Below are 16,518 nucleotides of genomic sequence, written 5' to 3' on the forward strand. Positions count from 1 at the left end.
AGCCGCCACGACGGGCACAACTAAATTGAGGTTCGAGAGGATAATGCGGATCGTGTCCTCGGCGCTTAATTCGGGTAAATCGCGCGAGGGGGCGATAGTGCCTGCAACAACAATAACAACAACAACCAAAGAGTGTTTGAGTGGACAGGTCCAGGACAGTGGGTGGGTGGGATTCGGATATACGATTACACACAAAGGGAGAGAGACAAGGAGAGAGACAGAGAGAGACGGTTGAGAGAGAAACTCGTACGAGTATGGCAATCTTCTGTGGCCCTTCGGCTTCTCCTTCCTCTTCTTCACATTGACTTTTGTACCCAGACACACATACATATACATATACAAATACAGACAGTTATCGTTGGTGAAAGAATCGAATACAGGAATCGATAGCAAATCGATATCGATTCGTTTCACAGACACAGAGAGAGAGAGAGAGAGATATAGAGAAAAGTGATTAAAGTAATTGGTTTTTGTTTGTTTTTTGTTGGTTATTTTACAATGCGCAGAACTTGAGTAAATTGATCTGAAAACTAGTTTAATTGAACTATTGGATATGTAGGTTTAAGTTGTAATTGTAACGATGTAACGATAAATTGTATAAAAAACACTTTATTTTAAATACGATTAAATGCAATTTGTTTTTTAGACCGCTTAAAGCTAGTTGTAATTAATGATGTACGTACGAATACGAGTATGTATGTATGTAAAAATGCTAACTGGACCAAACGCATTGAACAACATTCCAAGAATGGCAGATATCTGTTCTTGAAATAAACCAACTAACTTAGGCGGAACAACTCAACTATAACTTGACATAACTGAAATGAATCGTAAGGAATCTTAATGTAATGTCACAAATCACAAAAACCCAAAACAAAACGTATCCATGTAACTGTAATGAATGTATAAGATATATAAGGAAATCAGCTCTCAGACTCGCTCGGCTCTCTTGTCGGATCGGGTCTGAATGCACTGGACACTGGACTCTGGACTCTGGACTCTGATATGTATGTTGGATGCAAAATCTTTGGTTGTTGTGTATTACTATGTTTTTTGTTTTGTATTTTTAATTTTTTTTTTGTAGTGGCTCTGCTCGGTTCCCAGTTTTGTTTTATCTTTTCCTGTGTTTATATATTTTCTGGTATATTTTTGAACGAGCATTTTGCTATTTATAAAATCAAATAAAAATCGAAATTAAGATGCTAAAATTATGGCTTAATCTGTGAGTGGGGGAATGGAATGGAATCTGTGACCAGTTGTGGATGGGAATTAGAGATGTCTAATCGCTGTGATGAGGTGGCAGAATTTCAAGGAAAAGAAATATTCTTGAAGATCGAATGTCAAAAAATTCTCCGACTTGAGCACACTGCTATAAAATGGAGCTTAAAGAAGATTTGTTTGTTATTTTTTTTTGTTTAGCTGGGAATATACAAAGATTGGAGATTGGAGTTTGTACAATCTTAGAACTGGGGGGATGGATCGCGGGGTACGACAACATTTATTGTACATAAATACGATAGTGCTTATTGTACATATCGCAGACTAGTTCCTTTTCTGAAGTGTGTTTGGTAGTAGTATTTGTACAAAATCTCTTTCACAAACTGGGCACAGAAATGCAGAAAATAAGAATTAATCAAATAAGTAAAAACCATATATTCATACTGTGATCTCTAGAACTACAAATGGATCTATTGTGAAATAAAAACAAATAAAAACATTGCTGATCGTGAGTTGGTTAACTATTCAGTTATGTTCACATAAAATATATATGCACCTCTTCGCTTATTGATTGGGAATACTATGGATAAAAACGGAAAGAAACAAATTGCATTTACGTAAGGAAAATGATTAGTTTTTTACACTAATTATTCGGGTGGCACGGCGTTCAGAGTTCTGGCATTTGACAACGAAACAATAAACATTACAAAATATAAAAAAATGGAACTAGTTTCTCAAGCTTGGTGCTCACAAACAGAAAAGTACAAACAAAACAAAATCGGAGGTAATTTACTGTGCAATTTGTTCACATTGAAAATGAAATAAAAAATTTGCTCATATTTTTTGTTTTTTTTTTTTTTAATTTTTCTTTTTGTTTTTTTTTGTTTTGGCAAAAGGCAAAATCAACTCAGGAAATATATAGAATGTGTGTGTGTGTGTACAACATTTTATGGCTGGGTGCTTCTCATCTTGTTATTTGTATATGGACAGTGCTGGGGGGACCCGATCCGGATGCCTCTCCACCCGACAGCCCCCGCCCAGGATCGGAGAACGGCGGCTGCCCCATGGAGCGGCATTCTTTGGGCTCAGGCTGTCCCACACTGTCTACGCAGAGTACTCTATGTACAAAAGCAATGCGGGAATCGTTTTGGAACTGGGATTCGAATTGGAAAACAGATCATAAATACCTCCGGTCACGGTCAGAGTGGCAAAGTCGTATTCGGCCACGGTGAAGCCGGCAGAGTTGTGGGCAGTGATGCGGAGGTTGTACCAGGTGGCGGGCTCCAGGTCGAGCACCACGTAGTTGTTGTCGGGCTTGACGTTGTTCGAGATCTGGTTCCATTCGATTTGATCGCTGTGGATGTTCATGCGGGAAGGTTAGGTTAGCAAATGTTTGTTTGGGAGAACGTGTCATGATGATCCTCTAACCGTTTCTTGCTCTCAACCACGAAGTGAGACATGGGGCAGCCGCCATCTTTCCAGGCCTTGAAGTGCAGCGAGACGGAGTTGGACGAGACCTCAATGAAGCGCGGCTTCTCTGGCAGCTTGGGCTTTTGGCCCTTGGTGCGGGTGTTCAGAATGTCGGACGCCTCGCCGGCACCAATGCTAATCACAGGAGGGGGGAGGTCATTAGATCGGACGTGGAGTGGATGGATGTGAAAGCTACTCACTTGTTGAATCCTGTGGCGTAGACCTGGTAGCGGGATCCGCAGAGCAGACTCTCAATGTTGTGCTTCTGCGAGTCCACAGACACCTCAGCAGTTTCCCATTCGCCGAATTCTGAAACAGATTTCCCAGATTTACATTATTGAATGGGAGAAGTCTTCCCCAACCCAAGGATACCCACCTGGCTTGTAGTGCAAGGTGTAGCCATGCAAGGGAGCGGTGTCTCCTTCATGAGGCTTCAGCTTGACGGTCAGGGCATCGGTGGTGGTGGCCGAGAGGGTGACATGGGGTGACTGGGGCGGTGCCAGCACAATCAGCTTGTGGGTGATGGAGTCCTTGGCAATGGAGTTCTCGGCATGGCAGGAGTAGTCTCCGGCATCCTGACGGTTCACGGACTTAATCAGCAGGGAACCGTCGGGCAGGAGGCGCATGCGATCGTTGGCACTGAAGTCGACGCCCTTGATCTTCCAGGTTATCTCGGGCTGGGGGGCGCCGACAGCCAGGCAGGGCATCTTGGCGTCTTCCTTGAAGGTGGCGGTGAACGTGTCGTCGAAGGAGGCAATCTTGGCGGGCACCTGGTCGCTGGGCATGGCCACAATGCTCTTGGACTGCTGACCCTCGCCGATGGTGGTGCTGGCCGTGACCCAGAACTCGTACGGTTTGTTCTTCTCCAGCTCGCTGGCCTCGAAGCTCATTTGGTAGTGGGGCACCTTCTGGGTCTTCGTCTCAGTCTCGGCGCCCTCGGCCTTTGAGTAGACGGTGTACTGGGTGATGATGCCGTTGGGCTGCGCCGGTTGGCGCCACGAGACGAGGATGGCGGCGTTGCCCATCACCAGAGCCTTCACATCGGTGGGTGCTTCGGGAACTGTAACCGGAAGATAGGAGAGTTATAAAAGAGATATCCTATTGCTCATTGACTGGCACTCACCATCTGGTTCAGTTTGGCAGTGAATGGGGGCGCTGCGAACGCCATCGCCTCCGGCTGTGGTGGCCAGCACCTGCATCGTGTAGTTGGTGTACTTCTTCAGGCCATGCAGAACGGTGTCGGAGGAGGCGGTCTTCTTGTAGTGTCGCTTGGTTTCATCTGTCGGTTAATTGTTGGAGTTAATTGGAGGTACTGATTCTCTGGAGGACTGATTCTGATTCCCACTTACCGTACCACTCATCGCTGGGGGCATATACAACCTTGTAGGTCTTGATCACGCCATTGGCCGACTCCAGGGGGGGGCTTACCCAACTAACGCGTATGGTCTGGGAGGTGAGAGTGGTGCAGGAGGTGTCGCTGGGCGGCTGGCTCGGTGTGCCTTCGGCTGTGAACTGCTTCTCCTCTTCGCTCAAAGGTCCTGCTCCGATCTTGTTGAATGCCTGGATGACCACCGAGTACTGGGTGTAGACACGCAGGTTCTGCAGGTCCAGGATGTGCTCCTTGCCCTCCTCGGTGATAAAGTTAATGGTCTCGAAGACATACGAAGAATTGGTGTTGGATAGCTTGTACCCGACATAGTAGCCCAGGATCTCGCCGTTCCATTCGGTGCGTGGTGGGGGCTTCCAGGTGACGCGCATGGTGGTCTGGTTCACGGGCTCCACTTTGATGTTTTGCGGCTTGCCAGACGGAGCTTCCTCGGCGGTGATGATGGTGACGGCCTCCGATGATTGCGAGGTGCCAATCACGTTCTCGGCCACAATGCGGATGTTGTAGGTGGTGGCGGGGCTGAGTTTCTGAACCTGGGCTTCGGTGGTGTGGCCGGGGACCATGACGCGATCGATCTCGCTCCAGGAGGCGCGGGAGCGCTTGAACTCGATGATGTAGCGGTTGAGGGGAGAGTTTCCGTCGTAGGGCTGGGCCCAGCTCAGCTGCACGGATCTGCCGGACTTGTCGAGGACCTTCAGGGCGTAGGGCATCTCGGGCACCTCTTGGACAATCATGTTGATGCTGGCATCGTCGGATCCAAAGGCATTGGTGGCCACACAAGTGAACAGAGCAGAGTCGGAGCGTTCGGTGCGCTTGATGGAGAGGCTGGACATGACGCCGGTGGAGAGGATCTCCTCACGGATCGTATAGCGGTTGTCGTTCTTGGGGTCCAGGCGCATGTTGTTCATGTTCCACAAGATGCCGATCGGCTTCTCGCCCTTGGCCTCGCACTGCAGGACGGCGGGTTCGCCTCGTCGGGCGGTCTGGTTGCGCAGCTTCTCCGTGAACTCTGGTGGGGCCTGCACGCTGATCATGATCACGGCGGAGAGACCTGAGCCGATGCCGTTGATGGCCTCGCACAGATAGTAGCCCTCGTTGGTCTTCTGGATGTTGTCCACGTGTAGGGTTCCCTCCTCCACCCGAATGTTGTCGCTCTTCTTCAGATCCTTGTACTCTCCGGGTGTGTCGCCTGAGAAAGAGATTCATCCTCATCAGAGTACTTCTTTTAAGGGTTCCACTGATGTTATACGTACCAACTGCTTTCTTCCAGGTTACTTGGGGCTTGGGGAATCCATCGGCTTTGCATTCCACCTTGGCGTCGGATCCCTGGGCGAAGGCCTTGTCGGTGGGCTCAAGAATCCATCTTGGTGGCACTATACGTGGTCGAGGTTGTGGTGTGTGGAAAGAAAATATGTTAGTAAGGCTGTTGCGGTTTCTCTGGATGATATAGTAAAAAGCATGCGGTTGGCTTATATCCTTGTGGATAAGCGGATTGACTGGACGGACTTTTGGTTCAAGCAAAGTAAAATGTTCTTTAGGAAAGTGGAAAGCGATCTTCAAAGATGAAGGACGTTAAGATTTAGTGAACATCATTTCAATTTGCTTTTACTGTGCGAAAATATTCTTGATAATCTCCTTTAAAGGTTTGCTTTGCATACAAAAATATTTCCACACTTGTTCTTATCTTTAGGATTAAATAAAGAAGTCTAACTACAACCAAGTACATTATTAGCATAATAAAGTAACCAAAACGTTAACAGGACAACAGAAAGTTGGGCTTTAATGAAACTGAAAGTTAGAACAAACTAAAGGTTAAAGTTCATGCAATTTGTGCAAAACGAAGTAGTGTTCGGGGTTGTTCTGGACAACTATTTCTCTCATACGTTTCTCATACATTTCTTTGCGAACAGACTTCGTTTTGTGCCTTAGTGACTAGGTAAATGATTTGCAATAAAATGAAAGTTAATTAATGAGGAATGGGTGGGGGGATGGGGGGACTCGTGGGTTCTTTCTCGGGTCTGGAGTGGACTGATCGGGGACGAAATGTTACGTTTATGGAGGCGCGCAGGACTCAGCCTCAATGGCGGCAGGCTGAGTGCCTCTCAGGCTACGATTAAGTACTGTTTTCGTTAGGTAGACATTGAGAAGCGATTAATATGGTATAGATCTTGCTGTTGTTGCTGTTGGTTGGTTGGTTTGTTGGTTGATTATCCTCATAAATAAATATGTATGTGTTAACATATAAAGGCTTAAGCAAAATTGTCAGGCTGTGAGCTTTCTTCGTGAATCGTGGATTTCTTGAAGAGTGCTAGTAGAGTGCTCTGTGGTCTGTGTTCTGTGTGGGTGTGCGTTTACTAGTGTGTGTGTGTGTGTGTAGAGTGTTTGTGCTGTGGTATGTGTGATGCAGTCAGATCTGAGCTGATTTTGCCATACATTGGTACGATTCTATGTATTTAAGTATCTAAAGATCAGAGAAGTAATTGTTCGAGTGTAAAGCGTGTTCCATACATTGCTTATATACAGTGCGGATCATAATTATAGTTCAAACTTCACTAACGAGTATATACTCGTATGTATCTAGACCCCAATCGAACTGTTCTACAGTCTTTGGCCTAGAGAGTGAAATAGTCAAAAATAAGTCAAGCATAAACTTGATTAGAGCCGCTGAGGGAAGAGACAAAAAAAGAGAGCGAGAGTGACTGAGAAGGAGAGAAAAAACGATGGTGATTCCCCATTCCATTTACCATTCACAGTTAGCCTGGCCTGGCGCTCTGCCACGCCCACCTGATTGCTGGCCCTGCAACTGTAGTTGCCCCCATGGCTCGCCTGCACCCTGTGGATCAACAGCAGGCTCGTGTGCTCGCCCACCGTCGCCTGTTGGACCGCCGCGACGTCGTCGCGCCCCTCGTGGTCGTGCACCTGTATGCCGTTGAGCCACCACTCGAAAAGTATGGGCGTGGCACCGCGGCTGGCGATGCACGTCAGCTGCACATAGTCGCCCACATCGCAAACGGTGGTGGAGAGCAGGAGGGGAGCGAGCACGGGCGGTTCTTAGATAGGAGAGGAAATCGGAAAGGTATGACGTTATCCATGATGTTATTCAGAACCTAAGAGGGATCGAACAGATCCATTCTGCATTTAGATCATCAAAAAAAAAGTTCTTTAAGCAGAATCTATTGGTTTTTGTCCTATTTTTGGGGATCTATTGTACTGAAGATCCCTTTATAAGAAGTGTTCAGACAGTATCAGGCTAACTATCATAAAATTTAGTAGAAAACCCCCTACCCTCTATATCCATTAATCTATTATCTATAGTTAAGCTCATTTAATTTACCAAAAGTTGCATTTTCTGATGTTCTGTCCAGTCTTTGGTCGATTCGGTTGGGACTGGATGTAAAAGATCTTTGTACAAATGAAAAGAACATACAATTTTCACCTGAACCATCTATGACAGTTCGTATATATGTACATCGGTATGGTCGTAGTACCCTTCACTTTCAGGCTGGATGAGCGACTGGCCATGCCTGCCGCATTGCTAGCCACGCACGTATAGTTGCCGGAGTCGCTGATGGTGGTCTGGCGCAGCGACAGTATCAGGGTGTACTCGTCGATCTTGTGGTATATGGAGCGGAGCAGCGGCTGGCCGTCCTTCAGCCAGTATATGTCGATGGGCAGATCGCCGGAGGTGACCATGCACATGACACGCACCGCCTGGCCGCCGTTGACCCCGTTGGCATTGAAATGAAATTGCTCGATTTGGGGCAGCTCTAAGCGGGTGAAACGAAAGCCGTGCAATGGGTGAGTGGCGTGGGAAATCGGGGTGGGGCAGCAAAATATCCCCACCGCGTGTTATATATAATACACATTCGCGCTTAGGCATTACCAACACCAGACAAAGGCAGAGACAGAGACAGACACAGAGGCGGAGACGGTGACGGTGACGGGGAAAGAGATTTACAGATGCGTCTTGAACCTATTCTAGGAGTCTACCGCTACCAGGTGTACGTGGAACCAACCCTTGACACTGAGATGGCTCTCGGCCGTCGTCTCTCCCGCCCGATTGGCGCCCCGGCAGGTGTAGACACCCGCATGGCCGCCCTGGACGCTCTCGATGTTCAGCGAGCTGCTGCGCCGGCTGTGCATCATGATGCTGACCCCGGGCAGATCTCCGGCCGGCTGGCCATTGTAGTCCCAGGTGATGTTGAAGGGCGCATCCCCGTGCACCACCGCACAGGACAGTTGGTAGTAGTCGCCCACATAGAGGGGGGAATTGACGGGCAGGGGGGCCAGCTTGGGCAGCACTTGATGGTTTTTCAAATAAAAATGATGAAAAGTTATAATTAAACAAAAAATATAAATTGAGTTGATTTCAGTTGAGTTGAGGGGAACCCTAACGAAGAAAAGGGTAACGCGTGAGCCTCAACTACCCTATCTCTAAGAAAACATATCTGAAATAAAGAGAGCACAAGTCTTGTCTGAGTTCTATATGGGTGGGTGATTCGCTTTCAGTTCAGATCAGGATCAGTGCGTTCTTATTTCAGTCATGCAAGTAACGAGTATTGTGTGTGTGAGTATGTCTAGCTTAACATTCTACAAAAGAGTGACAGATGTAAGACAGAGGCAGGGTCTGTTGCAGTTTAACAGAGAAAGAGAGAGAGGATGATGCATCAGACGGATGCTTCTGGTTAGTAGAGGCAGCCACAACGAACTACTCAAGCGACCCGGGAGGGGGCAGGGATTCCATAGATTCCATTCAGGCTAACCATAGACATTCAGTGGCGCTGTGTACTGCTGAAGGCCAGCCGAGTTGCGGGCGTGGCAGGTGAAGTTGCCCGCATGCGAGGCCTCGACGGCTTCTATGGTGAGGACGCTGCCCCGACGGCCCACACGAGCCGTGCTGATGCCCAGATCCTCGGGCATGGCCTGGCCATCCAGCGTCCAATCGATTTGCATGGGCAGGTCCCCGCCAGGCACGGAGCAGTGCAGCGTCAGGTACTGCCCCACCTGGGCGGGGCCCTCCTCGAAGGCGAAGGGTATGATGCGCGGCAGAACTGCATAGTGGTAGTCGTGTTGTGGTGTTGATGATGGTTGGGAAAGTACGAATAAAAAATAAGGTGCACAAATTATAATAATCGTAATGAGAAGCGCTACAAGGTTCTCTAGGAATTTTCTAAGCGTCCGGTCCACCTATCACTCTCAGCTGGGTGCTGTAGGTGGCCCTGCCGGCGTCATTCTCGCCGTGGCAGCTGTAGTTGCCCGCATGCCGCGCGGCCACACTCTCGATGGTCAGGACGCTGCTGCGCCGCCCCATTTTGGCAATCAGTATGTCCTGGTCGTCGTCGTTGAAGAGCGGCTGATTGTTGAACGTCCAGCGTATGTTCAGGGGGAGGTCGCCCTCCGTGAGGGTGCACTGATAGGTTATGTACTGGCCCAGATGGGTCGGCTGTGAGCCAGTGGCAAAGGGCGTGATTTGGGGCAAGACTTTGATGGATAAACAGAAGAGAAACTGAATCAACCAACTGAAAATAACGATCTATCTAATTTAAATCTGACATTATGGAGCTGTGGCCCACCATTGACCACCAACGCCGCTGTGTACTCCACCGCCTGGGCCTTGTTCCGGGCCCGGCACGTATAGTTTCCTGCATTGTTGCCATTCACCGAGTCAATGGTCAGGACATTCACCTTCTTGCCAATCTTCGATGTGGTCACGCCATGATAGTCATTGATGGCATAGTCATTGAACAGCCAGGTGATGTCCACGGGCAAATCGCCCTTGGAAATTGTGCACTGAACGGTCACCGAGTCGCCAAAGTTGGCCGGTTCATCCCCGAACTCAAAGGGACTGATGTGGGGTGGAACTTGAGGGATTAAAACATAAATTATAGTACGGATAGATGGAAGGAACTGGGAGGGGGTTACCCACTCTTATATCTCACAAAGTCTCCCTAAAAAGATTCTTAGTTCTACAAAGCTTATTCACAGATCCAATAGATTCTTGTATGAGCCCTGAACTGAACAGCGATCAAAAGCCAAGACACAAAGCGAAAGCGGACATGCATCTTGCGCGTGTGTGTGGGTGTGTGTAGAGGGGTGACAGGGGAAGGATGTGGGCCACATATAGAAGTACCAACAAAAAAGGATTAATACACTCAAGTTCTATAATCTCCGCTATACCATTCACTATCAACTGAGCCGTGTAGACGGCCGAGGCCCACAGATTCCGCGCCTTGCAGGTGTAGTTGCCCACATGGCGGGCATTCACGGCATCGATCATCAGGACACTGAGGCGCTTGCCCATCTTAGACGTGGATATGCCCGAGTAGTGGTTGATGGGATACTCGTTGAACAGCCACTCAATGTCGAGCGGCAGGTCGCCGGAGCTGACCAAACAGTTCACCGAAACCGAGTCCTCGAAATTGGCCGCCACCTCGCCAAAGTCAAAGTGCGCTATTTTGGGGGCCACTTGAAAAAGGGTGGTGGGAGGTAGGGCTACAATTAGCTCGGGAATCTCAACTAAAAACTGTACAAACAAACTGAAGATGTATACACATATATTACAGAGGGATACTACGGAATAGGCCTCCCCAAAAGTACCATTCACGATGAGTTCTGTGGTGTAGTTGACAGCAGCCGCGTGATTCTTGGCTCTACAGCTGTATTTGCCCGCGTGACGAGCCTGGACACTGTCAATGCTCAGCATGCTGTTCCGCTTGCCGCCCTTGACCACATTGATGCCCGAGTAGGAGCTAATCCCGTACTCATTGAAGAACCACTCGATGTCGATGGGTAAATCCCCGCTGGAGATCAGGCAAGTGACCGAAACAGAGTCCTCGACATTCGTGGGATCCTCACCAAAGGTGAACGGTGTGATCTTCGGAGGGACTTTGGAGCGAAGGGAATTTAAAATCAAGAATACAAATGATAACCAAACGTCTTAAGCCTATGAGGGTTCTTTGATCATTAAAGAGGGAATAGAATACCATTAACAATTAATTCAGCTGTATAGTTGACGGCAGCTGCATGATTCTTGGCCCTACAGCTGTACATCCCCGCGTGACGGGCCTGGACACTGTCTATATTTAGCATACTGTTCCGCTTTCCGCCCTTGACCACGGAAATGCCCGAGTACGAGCTGATGCCGTAGTCATTGAACAGCCACTCGATGTCGATTGGTAGGTCCCCGTTGGAAATGAGGCACATGACCGAAACAGAGTCCTCGACATTCGCCGGAACATCGCCAAAGTCAAAGGGCGTAATTTTTGGAGGAACTTGTGAGGATGATATGGGTTGGGAATAGATTACTCAACTTAACTTTTTGTGCCACGAAATCATAATTCAAATTAGTGTTTAATTATTCTATTGTCAACTATCTGTTAACCATTCACGATCAGGGCGGCCGAGTATTCGCTGCTGGCCGCCTTGTTCTTGGCCTTGCAGCTGTAGTTCCCCGCATGGCCCGCGTGGACGGAGTCGATGGTCAGGACGCTGGTCCGTTTGCCCCCGCGTAATACCGCAATGCCGGAGGCGTAGTTAATCGACTGCCCGTTGAACAGCCACTCGATGTCGATGGGCAGGTCCCCAGAAGACACAAGACAGCTGACGGAAACAGAATCCTCAAAGTTTGCGGGGGACTCCCCAAAGTCGAATGGCGCCAGCTTCGGTGGGGCTGAGAGGAAGGGGTGCGTACATATGTGGTGCGGGGAGTGGAGAGTGTTATCAAAGGAAAATCAACATAAACAGAAAATACGAGTACTCTACTCTATTTAAAGCTAGTCTACAGGCCATCTACCATTAACAATAAATTCAGTTGTAAAGTTCACGGCAGCTGCATGGTTCTTGGCCCGACAACTGTATTTTCCCGCGTGACGGGCCTGGACACTGTCTATGGTCAACATGCTCGTCCGCTTGCCGCCCCTGTAGACAGTCATGCCGGAGAAGGAACTGATTCCAAAGTCATTGAACAGCCACTCAATATCGATGGGTAGGTCTCCGCTGGAGATCAGGCAGGTCACAGACACAGAATCCTCTACATTTGTGGGTTCTTCGCCGAAGGTGAAGGGTGTGATCTTTGGGGGGACTTTGGAGTGAAGGAAATTATAAATCGGGAATCGAAATGATAATCAAACTTCTTAAGCCTATGAAGAGCCAACTAATTCTGAGAGAAATACCATTGACAACTAGTTCGGTCGTGTGATTTACGGTAGCTGCATAATTCTTTGCCCGACAGCTATACTTCCCCGCATGGCTGGCGTGGACATTATCTATGGTCAACATGCTCGTCCGCTTGCCACCTCTTAGAACAGTCATGCCTGAGTAGGAGCTTATTCCGTAGTCATTAAACGTCCACTCAATGTCGATGGGCAGATCTCCGCTAGAGATCAGACAAGTGACCGAAACAGAATCCTCCACATTCGTGGGTTCCTCACCGAAGGTGAAAGGTGTGATCTTTGGGGGGACTTTAAAGGGGGGAAATATTTAAACAAGGACAATAACTCATAAATAAAAACTCTTAAACATAGGAAAAATGTTCACTTCTGGAAAATACCATTAACAATCAATTCCGTGGTGTAATTCACGGCAGCTGCATGGTTCTTCGCTCGGCAACTATATTTCCCCGCGTGACGGGCCTGAACATTATCTACTCCCAGAACGCTGCTGCGTTTGCCGCCCTTGACTACGGTTATGCCGGAGTAGGAGCTGATGCCAAAATCGTTGAACATCCACTCAATGTCGATGGGCAGATCTCCGCTGGAGATCAGACAAGTGACCGAAACAGAATCCTCCACATTCGTGGGTTCCTCACCGAAGGTGAAAGGTGTGATCTTGGGGGGGACTTCATATGGAGAGAAAATATAAATCAAAGAATACCAAAGGAAACTAAACGTCTTAAGCCTATGATGCATCTTTAACCTTAAGCAGAAGTACCATTAACAATTAACTCCGTGGTATAGTTCACGGCGGCTGCATGATTCTTAGCCCGACAACTATATTTCCCCGCATGACGCGCCTGGACACTGTCAATACTCAGAACACTATTCCGCTTGCCCCCCTTCATTACGGAAATGCCCGAGTAGGAGCTGATGCCGTAGTCATTGAACAGCCACTCGATGTCGATGGGCAGATCCCCGGTGGAAATGAGGCAAGTCACTGAAACGGAGTCCTCCACATTGGCTGGCTCTTCGCCAAAGCTGAAGGATGTGATTTTGGGTGGAGCTTGGGGGCACAAGGATGTAAATGATAGTCAATAAACGAAAGACAACACTTAAGGATACCGAAAGAGAGAGAGAGAGAGAGAGGTAAGGATGTGTGTGTACAACCGTTGACAGTCAGCGCAGCCGAGTATTCACTGCTGGCCGCCTTGTTCTTGGCCTTGCAGGTGTAGTTCCCCGCATGGCCCGCATGGACGGAGTCGATGGTGAGGAGACTTGTCCTCTTTCCCCCGCGCAGGACTGCGATGCCGGTGGAGAAGTTGATGGGCTCTCCACCGAGCAGCCACTCGATGTCGATGGGCAGGTCGCCCGAGGTAACCAAACAGTTGACAGAGACAGAGTCCTCGAAGCTGGACGGAGACTGGCCAAAGTCGAAGGGCGCTATTTTGGGCGGGGCTGTGTGGGAAGTGATTGTAATGCGGGATGGAAATCATAAGGAAAGAAATAGCACTATCTGTTATACGTATAGCTGATCCCCCGCTCAGTACCGTTGACGACCAGCTCTGCGGTGTACTCCGCAGAGTCGGCATCGTTGCGGGCCTTGCAGGTGTAGTTGCCAGCATGTCCGCCGTGCACCGAGTCGATGGTCAGGATGCTCGCCTTTTTGCCGCCCTTCACAATGGACACGCCGGTGTACGCACTCACGTGGGCCCCGTTGAGCAGCCAGGTAATGTCCATGGGCAGATCCCCCAAGTAGATGAGGCAGTTCACGGATACAGACTCCTCAAAGTTGACGGCATGATCCCCAAAGTCAAAAGGGGCAATCTTAGGGGGAACTTGGAGGGGAAACAAGTCACGTGGGGTAGGGGGAAAACAAAGAAATACCGAAAATATTGTAATTCTCATTCCATTCTGCATGCTACGAAGGATTGTGTTCGGGTATGTTGGTAGTACCATTCACCACCAGCTGGGCGGTAAAGTTGGCCGATGTGGCACGGTTGACGGCCACACAGGTGTAGTTGCCCGCATGCTGGTCGCGGACAAAGTCAATGGACAGGGCGCTGATCTTCTTGCCCAGCTTCATCATGGACACGTCGTAGACATTCTCATTGATCTCGCGTCCGTTGAAGTACCAGGCGAAGCTGACGGGAAAGTCCCCCGAGGTGACCAGACACTGAACGCTGGCCGACTCCCCGAAGTTCGAAGGTTCGTCCCCGAAATCGAATTGAGCAATTTTGGGAGCCACTTGGGGGCAGGAGGAAGGGTAGGGAATGCATGGGAAAAGGGTAAACAAAAAAGGAAAGTTCAAAATGAAACACACATTCTACATATTGTTGCGTATTAACCTAACCGTTCACTTTCAGCTCGGCCGTGTGGTTGGCACGGCCGGCCCGATTCTCGGCAATGCAGGAATAGTTTCCAGCATGCTTGGCCGACACCGCCTCGATTGTCAGCTCGTTGATGCGCTTGCCACGCTTCGTGGTGAGGATTTCGAGGTAATCCTCAAAGGGCTTGCCGTTCAGGGTCCAGGTAATGTTCACTGGCAGGTCACCGCCCGAGATGGTGCATTGCACATTCACAAACTCCCCATAGCTCATGGACTCATCACCAAAGGAGAACGCACTTATCTTTGGCAGTGCTGGGACGTTAAAGATTGGGGTTGACGGGTTTTCAAATCAAAATAAGTAAATTATATATATAGCTTATGTGAACTAATCTTAGACCTAGGTAAGGATTATGTCCGTCTTTCTGGGCTAACCATTCACAATCAGTCGCGCCGAGTGGGCCGTGAGACCCGCCTTGTTCTTGGCATGACACGAATAGAAGCCGGCATGATGGCCAGACACCGACTCAATCGACAGAACATTGATCCGCTTGCCGATCCGCGAGAAAGATATATCATGGTAGCTGTCGATGGTGGCGTTGTTCAGGAGCCAGGTCACGTTGATGGGCAGGTCTCCGCCCAGGATTGTGCACTGCACAGAAGCGGGTTCGCCGTAGTTGAGGGGCTCCTCGCCAAAGTCAAAGGGCGCTATCTTGGGGGCAACTTTGGGGCAAACAAGAGGCAGGTGTGCAGTATGAGTACAGTCCAGTTAGATAGATGAGTTAGGCAAAGATAGAGGGTTGTTTAGGTGGATTAGTAGCAACGCATACTCGTACTTTCATAAACCCTTAGATCTAGTCCTAGTTATTCGAATTCGATATTCGTTCAAGTACCATTTACTGTGAGATCAACGCCGTAGGAGGTGGTGCCAGCCGCATTGCTGGCAATGCAGGTGTACCTGCCCGTGTGGGCGGGACTGGCGCTGGGTATCGAGAGCATGCTCGTCTTGCTGCTGATGCGATTGGTGCGCATCTGCGGCTGGAGCTGGTCGTAGCTAGTGTCGCTGGGGCTGCGCTCGAAGCTCCAGCTGACCTTGATGGGGCGATCGCCCTTCTGGATTTGGCAGAACAAATCGATGGAGTCGCCCGTGTTGATCACATCCTCAAAGGCAAACGGCACGATTTGGGGCAGAACTGAGAAGAGTGTGGGTGTGGGTTGGTGGGGGTTTCAACATATCAAAATGAACGGAGGAATACTAAGGTACATCTATGAATATTTATGGGTAATCAAACCATTCACTAGCAGCTCGGTGGAGTAGCTGACATGGCCCGCACTGTTGCTGGCCACACAGCTGTAGTTGCCCGAGTTGCCGGCCTTGACCGACTCCACTGTCAGCATGCTGATACGCTCGCCGATCTTGCTGGCCAACACACCCAGATGCGAGAAGAGGGGCAGACCGTTGTGGGTCCAGCGTATCTTCAGGGGCAAATCCCCCTTGGCTACATGGCAGGTCAACTGAACGCTGTCGCCCTCATTGGCCTCGGCATCGAAGCTGAACGGATGGATGCTGGGCAGGACTGGGAACGCATTGGGGAAAGGGACACGGACACAAACACAGAAATGAAAACAGAAATATCAAAGAAACAGAACTGAAACCTTAGCAATAATTTAGGTATTAAGCAGCCAGTCACCGTTGACTTTCAGCTCCGCACTGTAGCTGCTCTCTCCGGCCTGATTGCGGGCCAGGCACGTGTACAGTCCGCGATGCTCGGCCGCTATATAGTCGATATTCAGGGTGCTCGACTTGCTGGACATGCGACCGATCACCACATCCAGGTCGCCGCTGTTCAGCGTGTGGTTGTTCAGCACCCAGGTTATATTGATGGGCAGATCGCCCTTGATCACCGTACACTGTATGCCCATCGTCTCGCCGGAGTTGGAGGCCTCGTCGCCAAAGTCAAAGGGTC

At 49.3% G+C, this 16,518-nt stretch overlaps 2 protein-coding genes across 4 annotated transcripts in view; both read right to left on the minus strand.

Annotated features, from left to right (window-relative positions):
- The window catches only part of LOC6591219 (Down syndrome cell adhesion molecule-like protein Dscam2), a 61,182-nt gene that overhangs the window by 6,362 nt on the left and 38,302 nt on the right, over nt 1-16,518 (minus strand). Inside the window, exons 9-16 of one of the 3 annotated variants that reach the window (XM_026986799.1) lie at nt 8,092-8,376; nt 5,329-5,448; nt 4,038-5,264; nt 3,812-3,967; nt 3,065-3,748; nt 2,889-2,997; nt 2,647-2,823; nt 2,406-2,572 (exon numbers count right to left, since the gene is read on the minus strand). In XM_026986799.1, coding sequence (XP_026842600.1) covers nt 2,406-2,572; nt 2,647-2,823; nt 2,889-2,997; nt 3,065-3,748; nt 3,812-3,967; nt 4,038-5,264; nt 5,329-5,448; nt 8,092-8,376 — 2,925 coding nt within the window. Of the gene's footprint in view, nt 1-2,405; nt 2,573-2,646; nt 2,824-2,888; nt 2,998-3,064; nt 3,749-3,811; nt 3,968-4,037; nt 5,265-5,328; nt 5,449-8,091; nt 8,377-9,262; nt 9,630-16,518 lie in introns of those variants that run through there. The other 2 variants (XM_026986798.1, XM_026986797.1) reach the window with 2 other exon arrangements.
- On the minus strand, nt 14,573-15,419 carry LOC113565226 (Down syndrome cell adhesion molecule-like protein Dscam2). Its single transcript, XM_026986800.1, has one exon. It carries the CDS (start codon nt 14,823-14,825, stop codon nt 14,574-14,576), a length of 252 nt encoding a protein of 83 aa, XP_026842601.1. The 5' UTR covers nt 14,826-15,419; the 3' UTR covers nt 14,573.

Source organism: Drosophila persimilis, unplaced genomic scaffold (genome assembly GCF_003286085.1).
Source record: "Drosophila persimilis strain 14011-0111.01,24,50 unplaced genomic scaffold, DperRS2 tig00000002-arrow-pilon, whole genome shotgun sequence".
NCBI classification, from domain to species: Eukaryota; Metazoa; Arthropoda; class Insecta; order Diptera; family Drosophilidae; genus Drosophila; species Drosophila persimilis.

Bases quoted from the DNA above. Each gene is read 5' to 3' on its own strand.
- LOC113565226 (XM_026986800.1), bottom strand. From the start codon at position 14,825: ATGAGCTATGGGGAGTTTGTGAATGTGCAATGCACCATCTCGGGCGGT.